Here is an 18,250-nt window from a genome sequence, read left to right as displayed (position 1 = left end):
AAGGAGGATGTTTGAGGCATGGGTTGAGTAAAGTCTTCTGGATACAGAAATGTTAAAACTGACAGTAGCTTTTTAAGGTCAGCTGCCTGCAGCGAATCCTGAGATTCGTCCTCTAAAACTTCGGCTAAAGGAACATCGATCTCCTGAGTCGAATGGGTAGAAGACATCGTAAGGATACCATCCAATTGTGAAGAAGCATCACGTTTACGTTCTGCAAGTCTCGAGGGAGAGACAGGTTCCAGTGCTTCCAGCATAAGTCCAACATGCTGCAAGGAAGCATCAACATCGTGACCCCCATGCTGCGAGGGTAAGTCTTGCTCGCATGCGTCCAGCGTGCGTTCAGCATGCTGTATGTCAACAGCGTGACGCGAGGGAGCGTTAGCTGCGCGTCCAGAGAGTCGCGAAGGAAAGACAACAACTTGTCTATCCTGCTGCGAGGACAAGTCCTGACTGCATGCGTCCAGATTGCTGCATGCATCCAGACTGCTGCATACGCCCATGTTGCCATGAGGTTTCAGCGTGCTGCATGCGTCCCGCATGCTGTAAGTCTACAGCGTGACGCGAGGAAGCGTTAGTATCGTGTCCAGCAAGTCGCGAAGGAGAGACAACTGTTTGTCTATCATGCTGTGGGGACAAAACCTGACTGCATGCGTCCAGCACATGTTCAGATTGCTGCATGCGTTCAGGTTGCCGTGAGCTTCCAGCGTGCTGCATGCGTCCCGCATGTTGTATGTTTACAGCGTGACGCGAGGAAGCGTTAGTCGCGCGTCCAGCAAGTTGCGAAGAAGAGACAACTGTTTGTCTATCATGCTGTGTGGACAAATCCTGACTGCATGCGTCCAGCATACGTCCAGACTGGTGTCTGCGTCCAGAATGGCGCGAGGGAGAGACCAGAACCTTGCCGCCTCCCGTAACGCATCCAGATCGCTGCTGTCCAGCAAGCTGTATGCATCCAGCATGGTGCGTGAGTCCAGCGGGACATCCCGCATGCTCTGAGGGAGCGACAAGATCTATGTCGCCTCCCGAAACGCGTCCAGATCGCTGTGAGGGAGCGATCTCGACGCTCGGTTCCAAGACGCGCAACTCTCTACTTGTCTAGCATGAAGGGAAAACGTAAAATGTCAGCCTTGTCTGGGAGCTGTGTCAACCGATGGAGAGGATAACACTTTTACCTCGCCTTTCCAATCTAAGAACTTTTGTTTCAACTGATGTGGATAAAACTGAAACTCTGTCGTCAATATCTACACTCACGGTAAATCAATCCAAAGCTGTTAGACAGAAAACCAAGGGAAATGTGAATAAGTCCAGTTATCAGCAATCCACAAGATGTGCTCTTTGTGATAAAGAACATTGGTGGACCCCAGTGCAAAACTTACGCAGCCAGAGATGAAAGGTTGAATCGCATCAGAGCTTTGCAGTTATCTTTTGTATGCGCTTCTAAGAAGCATTTTAGTGTGGACTGTGACAAATCAAGTTGCAATAATGGTTGTAAGATGAGACATCATCGCATCTTGTGTGATAGAGAGCAAACAAAAAAGCAAAGCAAGAATAAACAAAGTGGTGTACAAGTTGGAACGCTATCAGTAAATGAACAGGACAAACCAAATATGTCAGGAAAGCAATCCATATTACCAACAGCAACAATTCCCCTGAAAGGGAAGAAAGGTCGCATGGTACGACTTAGAGGGCTGTTGGATACTTGTGCCAAGAGGACATTCATTAAAAGATCGGCTCTAGAGAGACTGCAATATACTGTAGGTCCAAAGGAGTTGAAAAGATAGCCTTGAGAGGTTATCTAATTAGTAAACCTGTTCATGAATACGAGATGATAAGCGTCGCCATACCGCATAAAGGTAAGTTGATAATAATGGACTGCATAGTGGTGGATGAGCTGCCAGAATATGCGAAGAAATTCGTTATGTAAAACTAAGATCAGCTTGGCTGATAAAGATTTTGATTTGCCTGTTGAGAATCAATCAACTATTGAATTGTTAAGGGGTTGATAATGTTTACAATATTTTGCATCCAGGGTTCAAAAGGGGTTAGAAACTTAATATTGCTGCCGACCATATTCGGTTATGTGGTGACAGGCACAAGTAGTGCTCCCCCCACTAGGGAGACTCAAGTGACAATTTTGAAGCTAGCTGTACAAACTGAAGCTACTCATAATGAAAATCCCAAGACTGATCTGGACGCATTGTGGAGTTTGGACAGACTGGGAATAGATTGTAGTGAGTTGCGAGAACAAGACCAGAGGGTCTTAAAGGACTTTGAGAGCACTATAACCTATTCTGAAATTGATAAACAGTATGTTGTGGCATTGCCGTGGAGAACCAATAGATTCAGATTGAAGACAAATTTTGGTTTAGCCATGAGTAGATTTCGACAGCAGAGCATCAAGTTTCAGAAGGATATGGATTACTTGGATCATTATCAGAAAATCTTGCAAAAGCAAGAAGATAGAGGATTCATTGAGAAGGTGATCTATAATAAATATGATGTGGATTGTCATTACTTGGCACATCATGGAGTGCTTAAAGACAGTGCCCCTACTCCAATAAGAATAGTGTTTGATTGCTCATCAAAACAAGGTAAAAATGGATTAAGCCTGAATGATTGTCTATGGACTGGACCACACGTAACGGCTGATCTACCCAGAGTCCTACTGCAATTTAGAACTAACACTTTTGCTTGTATTAGTGATATTGAGAAGGCATTTTTAATGGTACAGTTGCGTGAAGAAGATCGCAATTATACGCGTTTTTTATGGTTGGAAAATCTAACAGATCCCAACAGTAAATTAATAGTATACAGATTTAGAGTAGTATTATTTGGAGCTACATGTTCACCTTTTCTTTTAAATGCAACCATCAAGCATCACTTGTCCACTGTGGTCTCGTGGTTACACCGGTCCAAAACAGTGGATGTAGTGGAAAGATTGAAGAATGGTTTGTACGTAGATAATTTGCAATTTACGGTTAATAGTGAATCTGAGTTGATGGATTTATACTTTAATGCAAATAAAATATTTGCTCAGGCTCACTTATATTTGAAGGAGTGGGTTAGCAATAGCGAGTCTATACATACTATTGCTGCTGCTTATCAAATTGAAGCCAAACAAAAACAAATTCATAAAGTATTGGGACTGAATTGGGATATAATTAAAGACGTTTTAACTATCAATCCAACTCATATTAATAGATCAAGTCAAACAAAGAGAGAGATTCTCAGTACCGTTGCCCAAATATACGATCCATTGGAATTGCTTCTCCCTGTTACTATGAAAGCAAGGATATTTTTGCAGAAATTGTGGAAGCAACATCTGGATTGGGACGAACAACTCACCAACCCGCTACAAGAGGAATGGTGTGAAATACGCAAGGACTTGGAGAAGTGTTTTGAAATATCTTTTCCTAGGAGTGCTAGCCTAGGAACTGGTGATACCTTACACATATTCTGCGATGCTAGCGAAACTTCATATGGTTGTGTGGCCTATAGAGCAAATGGTGAAAGCTCTAATATAATTTTAGCAAAGGGTAGAGTGGTGCCCATGAAGGAATTGACAATTCCGAAATTGGAACTAATGGCCTTGTTGCTAGGAGCAAGAATGACCAAATTTATTATTGACTCCCTTGATGAGAAGGAGTTTAAACAATTACTGTATATGTCTGGTCAAACAGTAAAGTCGCCCTTAGCTGGATTGTGTCCAGTAATGTTCTGCCTGTGTTTGTGAGAAACAGAGTAATTGAGATTAACTCTTTGATTCCGGGGTCAGTCCTGTCTTACGTACCGTCATCTGAAAATCCCAGTGATTGGTTGACACGGGGAAAGAGTGCTAAGGTGTTAGCAAAAACCTCCTTTTGGTGGGAGGGACCTCCTTGGTTAAAAAATCACACTCTGCCAATTGATAGGTCATGGGTGGGGTGTACACATATACAGGGTAAACAGGACATTGTGGTCAATGTTGTAGGGGACATAGATGCAACACGCCTGCTGGATTGGGAAAGATTCAGCAGAACTGACAAGGTCTTTAAGACCATAGCTTGGATAATGCAATTTGTAAAGAATTGCAAACTATCAACCAATGACAGAAAAACTGGTAGTTTGACTCTGGAAGAGTTACAAGAAGGAAAGGCCAAAACAATTGTTCTCGTGCAGAGAGAGTACTTTCCAGAAGAATATAAAGCCTTGAAGAGGGGGGAAACAAACCCAAAATTGACAATAATTCGCCAGTTGAATTTGTTTTTGGATAATAATGTAATGAGATGTAGGGGCAGGTTGGAACATGCGACACTGCCTGAAGAAGTCAAATTTCCTACTTTACTGCCAAAGGGTTGTGTTCTGAGTAAGTTCTTAATAAGACGACATCATGTGATGCAAGCAAGCACACATGGGGGTGAACGCTACTGTGGCTAGTGTAAGACAGGAGTTCTGGATTCCACGGCTGCGACAACTGGTCAAGAGCGTGTTACATCATTGTGTGATCTGTAAGAAAGTTCAAGGAAAACCATTTAGAACAAATATAATACCCCCATTACCGGAATTCCGGGTACAACGGAAACAACCTTTAAAGGTTACGGGGGTGGATTACACCGGGGCGTTATGGATAAAGGAAGGGAAGCAATATCCGGAGAAGGTGTATGTCATACTATTCACATGCCCGATCACTAGGGGTATACATCTGGAAGTAGTCAGAAATCAGTCCGCTGACTCATTCCTCATGGCCTTCCGGAAGTTTAGCAGCCGTAAAGGCTTTCCTTCACTAATGTTGAGTGACATCGCCACTACTTTCGTAGCAGCATCTTAATATCTTAAAACGATGGCAGATAGCCCCCTTTTTCAAAACCATCTGGAGAAAATAGAGTGTAAGTGGAAATTTATACCAGCAAGAGCACCTTGGTTTGGTGCAATCTGGGAGAGATTGATCGGACTATTGAAAACCTGTATGAAGAAGGTAATCGGTCGAGCTCTTCTCAGCTATGATGAATTATCCTGCATTTTGGGGTAATTGGAATCTATCATAAATGACAGGCCACTAAGCTACAAATCGGGGGACCTTGATCAGAAGGAGATTTTAACTCCTAATCACCTGATCTTGGGTAGAAAATTAAGATCCTTTCCCAAGGAAACGATTAATTGGGAGGAGGTATCTGAAGACCCATTGTATAGTAAAACTGAAAATGTAGAAAGGAGATTCCTTTACATATCCAATTTGTGTGATCAGTTATGGAAAAGATGGGAAGATGAATATTTGATTTCTTTAAGAGAGACTCATCGAATTGGAGTCCAACATAATTCTTGGCCCAAAATAGGAGATGTCGTCCTCGTACATGATGAAGGGCCAATAAACAAATGGAAGTTGGGTCAGGTGATTCAGGTGCATGTGGGGTCTGACAATGTAGTTAGGGTAGCTACCCTCAAAACCTACCATGGCCAGATCATGCGTCCCATTGTGAAGCTGTACCCGTTAGAGTTATGGCAAGAAGTTGAGACTCTTGATCCTGCCAAAATTCCTGAAGTGAGTACCCGACCATCCGGGAAGGCTGTTGTAAATACTTGTATATTATAAATTTTTGTGGCGGGGAATATGTCGTTACTTACCATAACGACATGGAAAATCAATTGTTATTGAATATCTATGTTCATGTTGTATATGAAAAATGTTCCTTTATATTACATTGCGTTAAGTGGAAATGTGCAGGTTTGTGTACAAATGAATGTTTTATTTATAATTAATTGTAATAAGCATTGTTACTAAGGAATATTGTCTTGTGAATAGTTGTATAATTGGTTAACAATGCGATGTGAGTTGTTTGATAGTTTCGTTCGGTTTGTGTTGGATTGTTGGTTTCGTTCGTTTTGTTGTTTCTTTTGTCGTGAGCGAACGAGGCGGAAGTCGTGGCTTTGGGAGAGAGAGCTAACGTATTATTTTCACGACAGAGGCAGCAGAGGTAACGGCCACAGTTACTATCGGTCACTTCTCGAGTCTCAATGTACGTAGCGTGGTTTGGAGAACTTAATCAGAGTGAAAGAATTTCACTTTGATTAACGCTGCCGTTCCTTCCCAACATTTAGTGAAGTGGATGAATTAGTCAACCGAAGTTTGGATAAGTATAACATATATTATTTAATTGCCTTGAATGGGATAAATCACTAGGGATATGCATATCTGTGCGTGGGATTCCGTGACTGGGTAAAATTAAATATATATTAATGGTATCGTGGTTTACCCGTGCCTATTGTAATCCGAACTCGGCAAGAACTTCATATGAAACTAGTAAGTTTTAATTGGGGGAAAAAGCTCAATAGAATATAGTACTGTATGTCCTTTTGTCTTTGTAACACAACGCAATGAATTTCTTTATGTAGAGAAAGGGTCTTGAGTTCTCTTAAACGAATCTGGTAATTATTAATTTCTGCAATTGACTGAAGTCATTATATGTTGTTGCTTGTTTGACCCTAATAAGTAACGATACTTTCGCCAAGGGGTAGAAAGAAAATACAATAGGTTATATGATTAATATTAGTATTCTCAAAACCGAAATATTAAATACAAGTATTGTGAAACAATAACGATCGTCGAGAGTATACGTAGCGTAAATTGACTGTACGCTCGTGAAATCTCTAAATAAATCGAAAATTGACTAAAGGAAATATACTAATAGGACAAATATATACTTAAAAATATATTTCCCTACATTATAAAAATTAAAATACTTATGCTTAGTAAGTTAATATTTTAACATTTCTTGCAAGAAAAAGAAAATAATTCACATATTTGCAAGTCATACTATAGATTACGTTACCAGGTTGTGACGTCATAGCGATGGCGGACTGATTTCCTTCAAGGCATTCAGATCTCGCCCTGCTAAGAGTTAACGTCATGTAGTTAGAACTTGACTCAATGTTTTAATGTTTTTCCTTCCATTATATCTTTAAGAGTTGTTCGTTAGTTAATAAAGTAGGGGGAAAAAACTCCTTGATCCTATCCATTTCAATCTTACAAACATAGAAAAGTAAACAAATACACACATGCCCTCTGCTACATACTGTGTGGGAAACAAGAGCAGCTTGAAAGCCGGTCTAGCCCTACACACAAAGTTTAACAACAGAGGAGCCATCTTGAAAATCAAGTTGGTTAAACTGTCCAAGTTGGACCAACAAAAAACTATCTTACTTCGTGTGAAAAGGAAAAATCCAATATCTTCGATAGTTGAAAGGCAGCGAAAGCCATTAACAATAATCAGACAAAAGCTACTTCAACAAATTGTAGAATAAAGTAATATATCAGCAAAACGAATTTCCTAGGTGTTGACGCGATCAACGGCAGGGAATTTCTGAGGAATGTTGGGAATGGTTCTAGTAACCTATGAGAGATGGCGCTCATGTATGACCACCTACTGTCATGGCGGCGATTGCCGCGAAATTTTGAATTTCTGCGGGATTTAAGCTATATGTAACTACCAGGGAAGTTACATATTTAAAAACTCAACTTTCCAGAGGATGAAGATGCTGGAGAATGCATGGTAATAATCCAGGAATAGTAACAACACCGAGAGCGAGCGGGAGATACACCGTGCTTAATTGGCTACTATTAAAGGAATTGAGTTGCTCCGTAGTAGTATGGGAAAGGGGATCCACTGGGTAACCTTGATGACGGCTCCCCTTCATTTTCGCCACTCTTCCCCCTCAGAGCGAAAACTCTATTCGGGGTGAAGATTGCCATGTGGCGTATCAAGAAATACGTCCCCTGATATTATGCGATATCCTTGAGAATTTTCTTAAGGATACTCGCGCCATGAGTTAGAATTCTGGAGACCTAAGGTCAATTCTCTGGGAGTATCACTGTAGCTAAATATCCCTTAGAAAGCTGCCTAAAGGAACCTTCCATCAGGACGACATGGCTGAGCCCCCCAAAAAGTTTATCGGCTAGTTTCAGCTTTCGCCGAAATAATACTCAGTAAAAAGTGGAAGATTTGTATTTTGCACCGGGACAAATAATATTTGTTAGTACGGGAACAATGAATTTTCTAAAAAAACTAACTGGTATTACATATTGCCATTCCAAAATTCTGGAGCAAATATAAAAAGACAAAATAAACAAAAACACATTTGTTAATAAACGACAATAATTACAAAGTACTACAACATAACACTCAAAATGTTCAGCCCTCATAAAGGATTGGTATGACTATATGATGACTAAGAATGTTGCAAATACAGCCTTTATTGCCTCTCATTTCAACCACTAATGTCCTTTGTATACAAGAAATGTTAACAGGAAAGAGGTATATATGTATTTTCTACCTGCAACAGGACTAAAATTTTACCATAAATCAGTTGTTCCATCACGATTTTTAATTCTTTTAAAAGGAAGAATTTAAATGCTATTCAAACTTCTATGAGGATTTGTAGTGATACTAAAAAGGCGCTTGGTAAAAGGAATAACAGTGCTTATATTAATGCATAGATACTTGCCTATTAGAATTTCCGTGAAATACCAAGGTTGTCTACATTAAAAAATGTCAATACTTTTAATAACTTTGATACTCTCTAGCAATGATTGTCATAGTTGAAACTGGTAAGAATAACAGCTTAAACTTCACCACTGACTACCCTGTTGAGCCTTGATATTCTTGTACCTCAAGCAATGGCTAGAAGTCATCAATAAAATTTCATTTTTCCTTTAATGCATTTTATAAGCCCAATTCAAAACAATAAACATTTTCTAAATACGCTTCTCTCTATATCATTGTGCATCAGAACTCCTGAATAATTTAACCAATAAATCTAGATTTTCAATGAAAAATATTAAAATGCATAATTGACAAGAGCATCAGTCAGCTATGAGAGAGTCACTATGCTTGAAAAATACTTTTTTATGATGGTCATGAATTATCATTGCCCAGAATAATTCATTTGAGAAAATTTGAGCTAAAATGAGAAAATGGGGTTTTTCCTGTATTAAATAATTTTCCTTTTTTTCTATTACATTCAGAACTTTCAAATATAATATCAATTTCTCTACCTCTAATGGAACATATTGACCCTGAAATAAGTAGTAATCACATTATTAAAAAACCTTTGACTTGGAAATTTGTTTTTATTTGCACTTATAACAGAACAATGCCTTAATTATAATAACAGTCATACTAAAGGATGTCTTCTTCTTATAAGTATTCCTAATCCAGATGCCCTGAAAAGCCAACTGATATTTTTTGAAAAATCAACTGGATTGACTACACTGTGCAGGGGCCTTTACAATTCGACCTGTAATATCGCGGGGTTGTTGAGGTGGTTGAGGCTGTGTATCGTCTTCATCGCTATCTGAATCAACATTGTTATCAGAGTCACTGGAGTCTGTGTATACTCCCAACCCTGGCAACACTGCAATACACTGGAAGCCTGACTTTGTACTGGGTTTACTGGTGTGTATCTCTGCTTTTTCACCATTACTAGCATTACCTGAGAGACAAAATATAAAAACACATTTACATCATAATAAATGAGAAGACTTTTTAAAAGATCTTATACATTGAATTTGTTCCACCATAAATTAATTACTTTTACTAAGGCTTTCATATACCAACATGAAAATCACCAAACACTTCTAATCCATAGAGATGATGGTCAGCTGTTTGCTGGTATGTGGCACAGGAGGCAATTAAGCAAGTCTCTTTCCTGCCTCCAGTAGCAATCAAGCTCACTTCCTGTGCCTGTTGACATGCTCACAACTTTCAAATCTACTCAAGTTTTTGTATTGGTTCTGCTTTTCATTTAACTTAATTCAACTTCTAATTTCCAGAAGTGTGCATAACTATGGGGATTTGTTATTTACTCAAAGCTATCCATCAGTTTATATCTGTTATATCCTGAAAGGCCAGCTCCATGGAACCAGATGATAATCAGTTCTTGCTGCACTCCAAGGTCACATCTTGTTAAACATTGCTAAATGTCCCAAAGAAAATGTGTAGTGGAACTCTCTCAAGATACAAAAGGTAGAACATATCGAGTGGTGTATAACCTAGAAACAATGTTGTAGCTACTAAAAGAATAAAGATCTGGAAGTAATCCTCAAAAAGACTGAAAAAGGAGAAATATTGGAGGCAGTTCTATGTCATGACCATACTTTTCCCTTGAACACATGCAAGACAAGCAGCTATTGAGAATTTCCAACACCTAACATGGGTATGGGATCTAGTCTTGTTGTCTCTGCTTTCAGTCTGCTCTTAATTTGCTCCTGAACTATGACCTGCTTTCGATTCGGCAAACATAGCCGTGGTATTAGCTCTACAGTTACTGTACTATATGTGCTGTACAGAAATCCCTTGAATATGGTCAGGAAGTTCGTATGATTGGTCTTAAATTTAGTGCTGCCTTTGACCGTGTTAATAATGAGGCCCTTATTTTCAAACAAACAGTTAGGATTGGTTGGATCATTTCTTACCATAATTATTGAATTTTTAATTTATAAATTGCAAGAGTTGTTGATAGGCAATATAGTGAGTATAGGAATTGGACATCTGGTGTTCCTCAGGTTAGTGTTTATGCCCCATTACGTTTTATACTATATACACATGACGTGGTTTGGCCTAGAAAACAAGCTTGTTGCATGTGCAGATGATGCTACTCTCTTTGCATGGATTCCATCTCCAGAATGTAGATCTGGTGTTGCTGAATCCCTTAATAGAGATCTAGCTAAACTTAGTGCATTGTGTAAATTATAGGGCATGAAGTTGAAGCCTAACAAAACTCAAATGATGATTGTAAGGTCAAGGATCTCAGCATTGATAATGTTTCTTTAACTTTGTATGGCTCTTTCAAAATTTTAGGTGTGATTCTTAACAGCAAATTTACTTTTGAGATACACATTAGGTCTTTGTTTTCTTCAACTGCCCAAAATATTGGCTTATTGAGAAAGTCTTTAAAGATTTTTTTGGTGATCAATCTATTCAAAAGAAGTTTAGATTCTTCCATTTTACCTTGTATCGAGTCTTGTTCTCCTGTCTGGTCTTGAGCTGCTGATTCTGATCTTAATTTGTTGGACAGGAAATTACGATCTATTGGATTTCTTATTCCTGATTTAGATATCAATCTCTGGCACTGTTATTCAATTAGTTAATTATGCATCTTGCATAAGATTTTTCATAATTCTGATCATACTTTACAAACAGATCTTCCCGGACAGTTCCATCCTCTTCGTTATACTAGCCATGTGGTTAATTCTAATAGTCAGGCCTTCTCCATCGTGCGGCTCAATACTACACAGTGATCTAGAAGTTTTATTCGAGCTGTGACCAAGTTGTGGAATGATCTTCCTAATCGGGTAGTTAAATCTGTAGAACATCAAAAGTTCAAACTTGCAGCAAATGTTTTTATATTGAACAGGAAATGCAACTGACAAAATATTGCTTTATTAACATAAAGTCAGGAAATAACAAAATATGGCATACATGAGTTTCAATAAAGGAAACTGAAATTAAATTTTTTTTTATTTTATCCTTAAACAACCTGCATAATATAACTTTAATTCTAAAGACAAAAACCTTCTTCATCAGCAGATTGAAATTAATGAAATTCTCCCTCACGTCACGTGTGTTAAAAATGCTGAGCGCCTTAGTTTGAATTAAGATAAGGCTAACAGGGATTTTCTTGCTTATTTTGTCATCTATCCAAAGGCCCAACAATCTCTCCATCTCATGTATCACGCCTTTTTGCTGCCTTGTTATTAAAGCATTACATTCTATTGTATTCACTGCAGTCTTCTTCACTCGGGCTTTGTCCTTTATGATGGTGGATATCGTGGAATGTGCTAGGCCCATACTACTAGCGATGGCTTGCACTTTCATTCCGCCTTCATGCTGCTTAATTATCTTGAGCTTTGTGTCTATATCTATGGCTTTTCTTTGCTCCTTGAGGAGTAGGGCTTTTTCTTTTCTCCAACATTTTGAGGGGATATAAGAGTATTGAACTTGTAAACGAACATTATGTACAGATATAATCCTAGAAAGCGTATGACTAACACTGGAAGATACCGAGTGAGAGATGGGGAGAGGCTGGTTGGTTGCCAGTTGCCTTAGCCAACTTATAGTACGTATGCGACGGCATACAGTTACGCTCACAACTGCACTGGCACTGCACCGTCGTAATTACGAGGAATTTGCATTAAACGAGTATTGGAGCAGTTTTAAAGGCCGTCGTTGCTCCGAGCTGTCATTAAACAAGTACGCCGTTAAATGAGGACTACCTGTATTCAACGGTCACCTGTACCAGGTGGGTCAAGTTGACTTGTGGCCACAAGACTTGCTGGAAATATGTCGATTATCATGTTTCCAATCCGTTGCAATTTGGGAACCTACCAACTGCCAGGTTTGCACGGATCTCCTTCAAATCGGCTTCTATGCCACTGACGAGATATCTCCTTGGATGATTGAGATCAAAGTCGGAGGATGGTTCGACAACGGGTAAGAGGCTTCCAGAAGAGCTCTCAACAAGGTACCCCACATCTTCCTTCTCTGGAACTGAAGGACCTCCTCTTTCCCATGGCTGAGGTGACTTATGTGTTTAGTCACCAGTTACTGACAGTTCAACTCCCGCCGGTACCAGCATATCATGCGGATGATGAAGTCCGGGACGCTATACAAGTCATGAGCCCGGACGCCGACAACATGTCAACTACTTCAGTGTCATCAGAGAAGAGGATCCTGCTGACCACAGAAGCCACATTAGAGTCACTGGATGTACATCGGATGAGTACAGCTCCCTGTCCCTCTCAAGTTTGTTCCCCCATCACTGCTGCTCAAGCCCCAGCTTCCACCTCCACCCCAGTTCCAATGTTAGACAAACCTTCGCTTCCTAATATTTAGAACTAATAGCATCCATGAAAGCTTTCAATGAGAACCTAACTGCCAAATATGAACGTTCTCAAGCGGACCTAACAGCGAGAATAGAAGCTTTACAAACGGCACGTTTCTGAGGTTCCCCCAGCTTCAAGCCTACCTGAATACACAGTTAAGAACCCTTGGTGCTATGCCGAGCATATGTATGGCCTTAACCAAAGGGTTCCTACATATCAGGGATGGTTTGGGTTCCAAGCCAGTTTCGGACTCGGATTTCTTCCCCTCGATTGATAGTTATCCATACTGCTATGTAAGCTTAACTCGGAAGCGTCCATTAGAGATGATACGATCCCTAAGGAAACAATCATTCTGGACTATAGCAAGGCTCAATCCCTTTTGGTTATGGAGTGTAAGATGGCTGAGTTCAGTAATACCTGACTTTCTGCCTTTGGCAGGAAACAGGCCACCTTTGTGGCCCCCAAGAATACTGTCTTCCCCTTTGCCTCTAAAAGCTTAGAGGCCGTGATGAAAGCAGAAGTGGAGAACAGGCCATTTCCAGTGCTGGAGGAATGTAAACATGTCTCTCTAACCCTTCCTTAAGATTCGAACAACTGGGAAGACGTCCAACATACATTCACTGTTGGAAAACTAGATAAGGACATCGGAGGCAAACAGTTCAACGAGAACTTCTTAGGATTACCAAATCCCATTTAATGGAGGAATTGGAAGCAAAAGAGACTTTCTGACACTTTATACTTCCAATCTCATCTACAGATGCTTATTGGAAACTATTCCAAATCTGAGCTCTTCCTTGTCTTGGCGAAGACACACAATCATGTTTCATAGGGATCTCCATGCTTTCTTCCTAGCCAGGAGGGCATGTAGAGAACACGTCCTAACTGCTGCTAAGATCAGACATGAACCTAAAAAACTGATCGACTCCAATATCTGGGGGAGGGATCTCTTAAAGAAATCATGGACAAAGTGGCTCAGGAGAATAAAAGCCTTATTGACAAGTGGGGTATTTCCTCTTAACAGAAATTTACCCCCCATGAAGGACCTCAACCCAAGGGCAAGAAGCCCAGAAGTGACTTCAAGGGAAGGCTATATTTTCCTGTCACGGCAGCCTCAGTTGCCGACATCCCTGAGACTGTGTACAGGGTTCCCCAGCAGTATGTTTCAGTCTCCAGCCTTCAACTCGGTGTACGAGAGAGCTACCACCACGTTCCACCCTGCCAAAGCTCATAAGAAGGGCTCCGGTAACAGGGGAAAGTCTGGAAGAGGCGGTCAAACTAGAGGCAAGACGACTAAAATGTAGGTCCTTCACAACAACTAGGAGCTTCCGGTAGGGGGACGACTCCACCTGTTCAGGGATCAATGGTAGTTTGATCCCTGGCTCACAGCATAGTCTCAAAATAGCAAGGCTGGAAAAGGAGACAGAAACCACCACAGTTCAAGAGGTTCTTTTAACCCACAAAACCTTTTTTGAAGGATTTGGAGGATTATGTTCAGGACCTTCTCCGGAAGGGAGTCATCCATTGCAGAAAATCCATGAACTTTCAAGAGCGGCTATTCTGCATGCCCAATAAAGATTCGAACACTTTAAATTATTCTGGACTTGTCCCCACTAAACAAATTCATTCTCAATGACAAGTTCCAGATGCTAACTATCTCGCAAATACGGACCCTACTACCCAAGGGGGCCTACACCATCTCCATAGATCTTACAGACGCCTACTGTATTGGCATCTTCCGATAGGTCGGCGCTTCTCCCCTTATTTTGGTTTCAAACTGGCAAGAAAGGAATACGAATTCAAAGCTATACCCTTCAGGCTCAGTATAGCTCCAAGGATTTTCACGAAGCTAGTCGAGGCCATTGTCCAACAACTTCGGAACAGAGGCCTCCAGATGATAGTGTACCTGGATGACGGGTTAGTCTGGGCTGCAACAAAGTCGGAATGTCTTAGAACAGCTCAAGAGATCATGAACTTCCTACAATCTCTGGGCTTCCAAATCAACCTCGAGAAGTCCAGGCTACCTCCAGCTCGGAAATTCCAGTGGCTAGGACTTCACTGGAATTTACAGTCACACAGCCTCTCTCTACCACAAGGCAAAAGAAAAGAAATCGCAAACTCGATCAGGTGCCTACTTCATTTAAAAGTACTCGCCAGATGGCAACAGGAAATGGTCTTGGGGTCGTTACAGTTCGCTGCCATGACAGACCCAATCCTGAAAGCAAGACTCAAAGATGCCAACAAAGTCTGGAGAAGAAAGGCATCCAATGCTCGGAGAGATCTTCGCTACAAAACCCCGGTCTTACTGCAGAAGCAGCTCAAGCCATGGTCTGTAACTATCGCGAAGAGGGAGGCCTGAGTGAATATCCGTGTCTGGATGTATTCTCCGGATATGACAGGAATGGACAACAACAGTTTTGCTTGATGAAAACTTAAATCCATTCACATTAGCTTATTGGATAATTTTGTCAACTGAAAGTTGTAGTTTTCTTTCAACCATTGCCATTCTAGCTCCAGAAAATGATATAGAGATCATCTACAAATAATGTTGAGAGAATATCTGGGGAATTACAGGATATCCCATTAATGGCTAGTGCAAACAGGGCTACACTTAGCACACTACCCTGGGGAGCTCCTTCTTCCTGACATTTTCTCTCTGATAGAGTTTCCCCACTCTCACTTGAAAAAATAAACATGAAATAAATGATTGAATGAACAATGGTAGCTCTTCTCTAAATCCCAATCCATAAATGGTTTTAAGTATACCATATCTCCATGCAGTATCATATGCCTTTTCAAGGTAAAAGAAACTGTTACATGGTGTTGTTTGGAAGCAAAGGCTTCACAAATAGAGGATTCCAGTCGTATCAACACATCAGTCGAGTGCATTTTTCTAAATCCACATACTTGATAGGTGGTAAAATACCCTTCTTTTCCAAGTACCATATCAGTCTTGCATTGACCATCTTTTCCATGATCTTACATAAACAAGATGTCAATCCAATTGGTCAATAGTTTGCAGCTAAACACTTATCCTTACCGGGTTTTAAAAAGGCTAAAATAATGGGACAGGTCCTGTGGGACAGTCATGGCAGTTTGTATGAGGACAGGGTTGCCATGGCTGCCCCCAAGCCGTTCAACTGCACCTGACCGAGTGTATCCACACACTCCTCGACCTATCCTCAAACCCGCACCTGTGGAAGTACACCTGCCACCATCTCGCACTCTGGATAGGTCTCCTCAGTTCCAGAAGAGGTACTGTACTTGGTGCAAGAGACCTGGGTTCCTTGTGGACGAGTGTCGCAGACTTCTCAATCTGCGCCTGCACTGTAGTTCGGCCAACCATCATGTCGCACAGTGAGAGCAACAGGCGCTCCTAATGCACAGATCACCAGACTCCTAGGTGGAGAGCAGTACCGGTGAATGTTACTCCGACCCCGTCGTCCTACTCTGGATCAACCAGTAGCAGGGAGAGCCGAAGTGGGAGAGAGTCCAGTGCCTCTTCCCGTACTGTTGAGAGGAAGAAGACGAGCAAGAAATCAAAGTCCAGGATGTCATCAAGAACCGAGGAGTATCATAAGGCATTAAACACCAGACCTTTGGTGTAATAGATGGGGATACATAGGAGGGTGTGAGTGTTAGGAAGTGTGCTCCTAGTATTCCGGTGGCTGCCTCGGAGATCTCGATTTCCTGAAAAGGTCATTGCACATCCAATGACTCTTTCAGAATTGGCCAGTGATAACCTGTGCTTGACACTGTCCAAAGCTTCTCCAACTGATTCCTCCAGGGAGGTAGCAGGAACTGAGGCTGTATTGAAAACCCTTCATAGGGTTAACCTGGCACAGTTAGCTCCTGTACCACTCATGGTTGTCCCAGTGACCATGTTGGAGTTTCCATCGAGAGTGTTGGATGGTCTCATTGACTCCAGAGCTGAGGTCAATCTCCTGTCAGCAAGTGTAATGTACGATTACCACCTGCAGATGATACCAAAGACTATTGGTCTGAAGGGTTTAGGGCAAAGAGGACCTAAGACCTTAGGTACTGTACTGTTGACCCCTATACTGCATGGAATGACATTCATCCCGAGTGAGTTCCATGTAGCGCCTTCTGGGACTATGGCAGAGCACACAGTGCTTGGTTACCAGTACTTGAGAGCAAATGGAGTGATAGTTGACGTAGCCCGAAATCGGCAGAGCGTTGACAGTACTCCCCAAGAGCCTCTTTAGGAGTATTATATCTCTGTGCATGGAGCCTGTTGTCAGCAAGTGCTTTACGCACTTGAGGTCTACACAGCCGATTCAGTCAGGATTGCATTCTAGAACTGAAAGATGGAAAAGCCTCAGTTTTAATCAAGGGTTCATCAGAAGAAGCTGCAAAGATCAAGAAGGGTGATCTCTTGGAGAAGGTGTTGACCATGGCAATGGAGGATGCTCCTTTATCCTGCCTGATAGAGGACCAGTTTCGTTAATGCTTCGACGTCATCTTCCGGTCATCAGTACTGGTGACGATGATGTGGGAGAGTGCTCAAGCACACCAATACGCATCCACCTGTATGATGAGACACCCATTTATCAGAGGCTTCGATGGTTTGCAAAGCCCGTCGCTAATACCATCTAAGAACAGTGCAAGTAGTTGCATGAACTGGGTATTATTGAACCCAGCATTTCTCCTTGGTCTTCACCCATTGTTCCAGTCCAAAAAAAAGGACAACAGTATACGGTTGTGTGTGGACTTCGTAGACTGAATAAGGTGACTGTCTCTGATAAGTTCCCGATGCCAAACATGGCAGACTCCGTATTTGGGCTTCAAGGAGTCAAATACTTTACAACCCTTGACCTGGTTCGTGGGTACGACCAGTTATCGTTGGCAGAGGACAGTAAAGAATACACAGCTTTCTCTACCGCCTTTGGACACTGGCAGTTCAGACGCCTATTGTTTGGACTGAAGAATGTGCCTGCAGTGTTCGAGAGAGAAATGCAGAGTATTCTCCAAGAGTTCCCAAAAGCCAAGGTGGTTGTCTACATTGATGACATCTTGATAATTGGGTCTTCTTTTGAACACCTGAAACTGGTAGGAGTTTTGGCTACTCTTTAGATGCACAGACTCAAGATCAAAATTGGGAAGTGTTCTTGGGTTCAAGGCGAGGTCAAATATCTTGGTCATCTAGTTGGATGTTCGGTTATGCGTAAGTTGCCAAATTACATCCACAAAGTAAAGGACTACCACCGTGCGTGAGCTAAGGGGAATCCTGGGACTGGTAAACTTCCAATGAAGTTTATCCCCATGTGCTCACAGATAGCCAAACCGTTATCTGCAAAAACTGGAGGATGTAAATCCCAAGGGACCAGAAAACTGAAATGGACAGCAGAAATGGACTGTGCCTTTGTGCGCTTGAAG

The 18,250-nt window shown here is 41.4% G+C and overlaps 1 protein-coding gene across 2 annotated transcripts in view; it reads right to left on the bottom strand.

Annotated features, from left to right (window-relative positions):
- Positions 1-9,083: 9,083 nt before the first annotated feature.
- The window catches only part of LOC137628038 (PSME3-interacting protein), a 135,415-nt gene continuing 126,248 nt past the window's right edge, over positions 9,084-18,250 (bottom strand). For both annotated transcript variants that reach the window (XM_068359395.1, XM_068359394.1), the window contains one exon: positions 9,084-9,465. In XM_068359395.1, the coding sequence (XP_068215496.1) occupies positions 9,227-9,465 (239 nt within the window). In that variant the 3' untranslated portion in view covers positions 9,084-9,226. The remainder of the gene's footprint in view (positions 9,466-18,250) is intronic.

The sequence above is a fragment of the Palaemon carinicauda genome, chromosome 2 (assembly GCF_036898095.1).
Source record: "Palaemon carinicauda isolate YSFRI2023 chromosome 2, ASM3689809v2, whole genome shotgun sequence".
NCBI lineage: Eukaryota > Metazoa > Arthropoda > Malacostraca > Decapoda > Palaemonidae > Palaemon > Palaemon carinicauda.
This window is presented reverse-complemented; position numbering and strand designations above follow the sequence as displayed.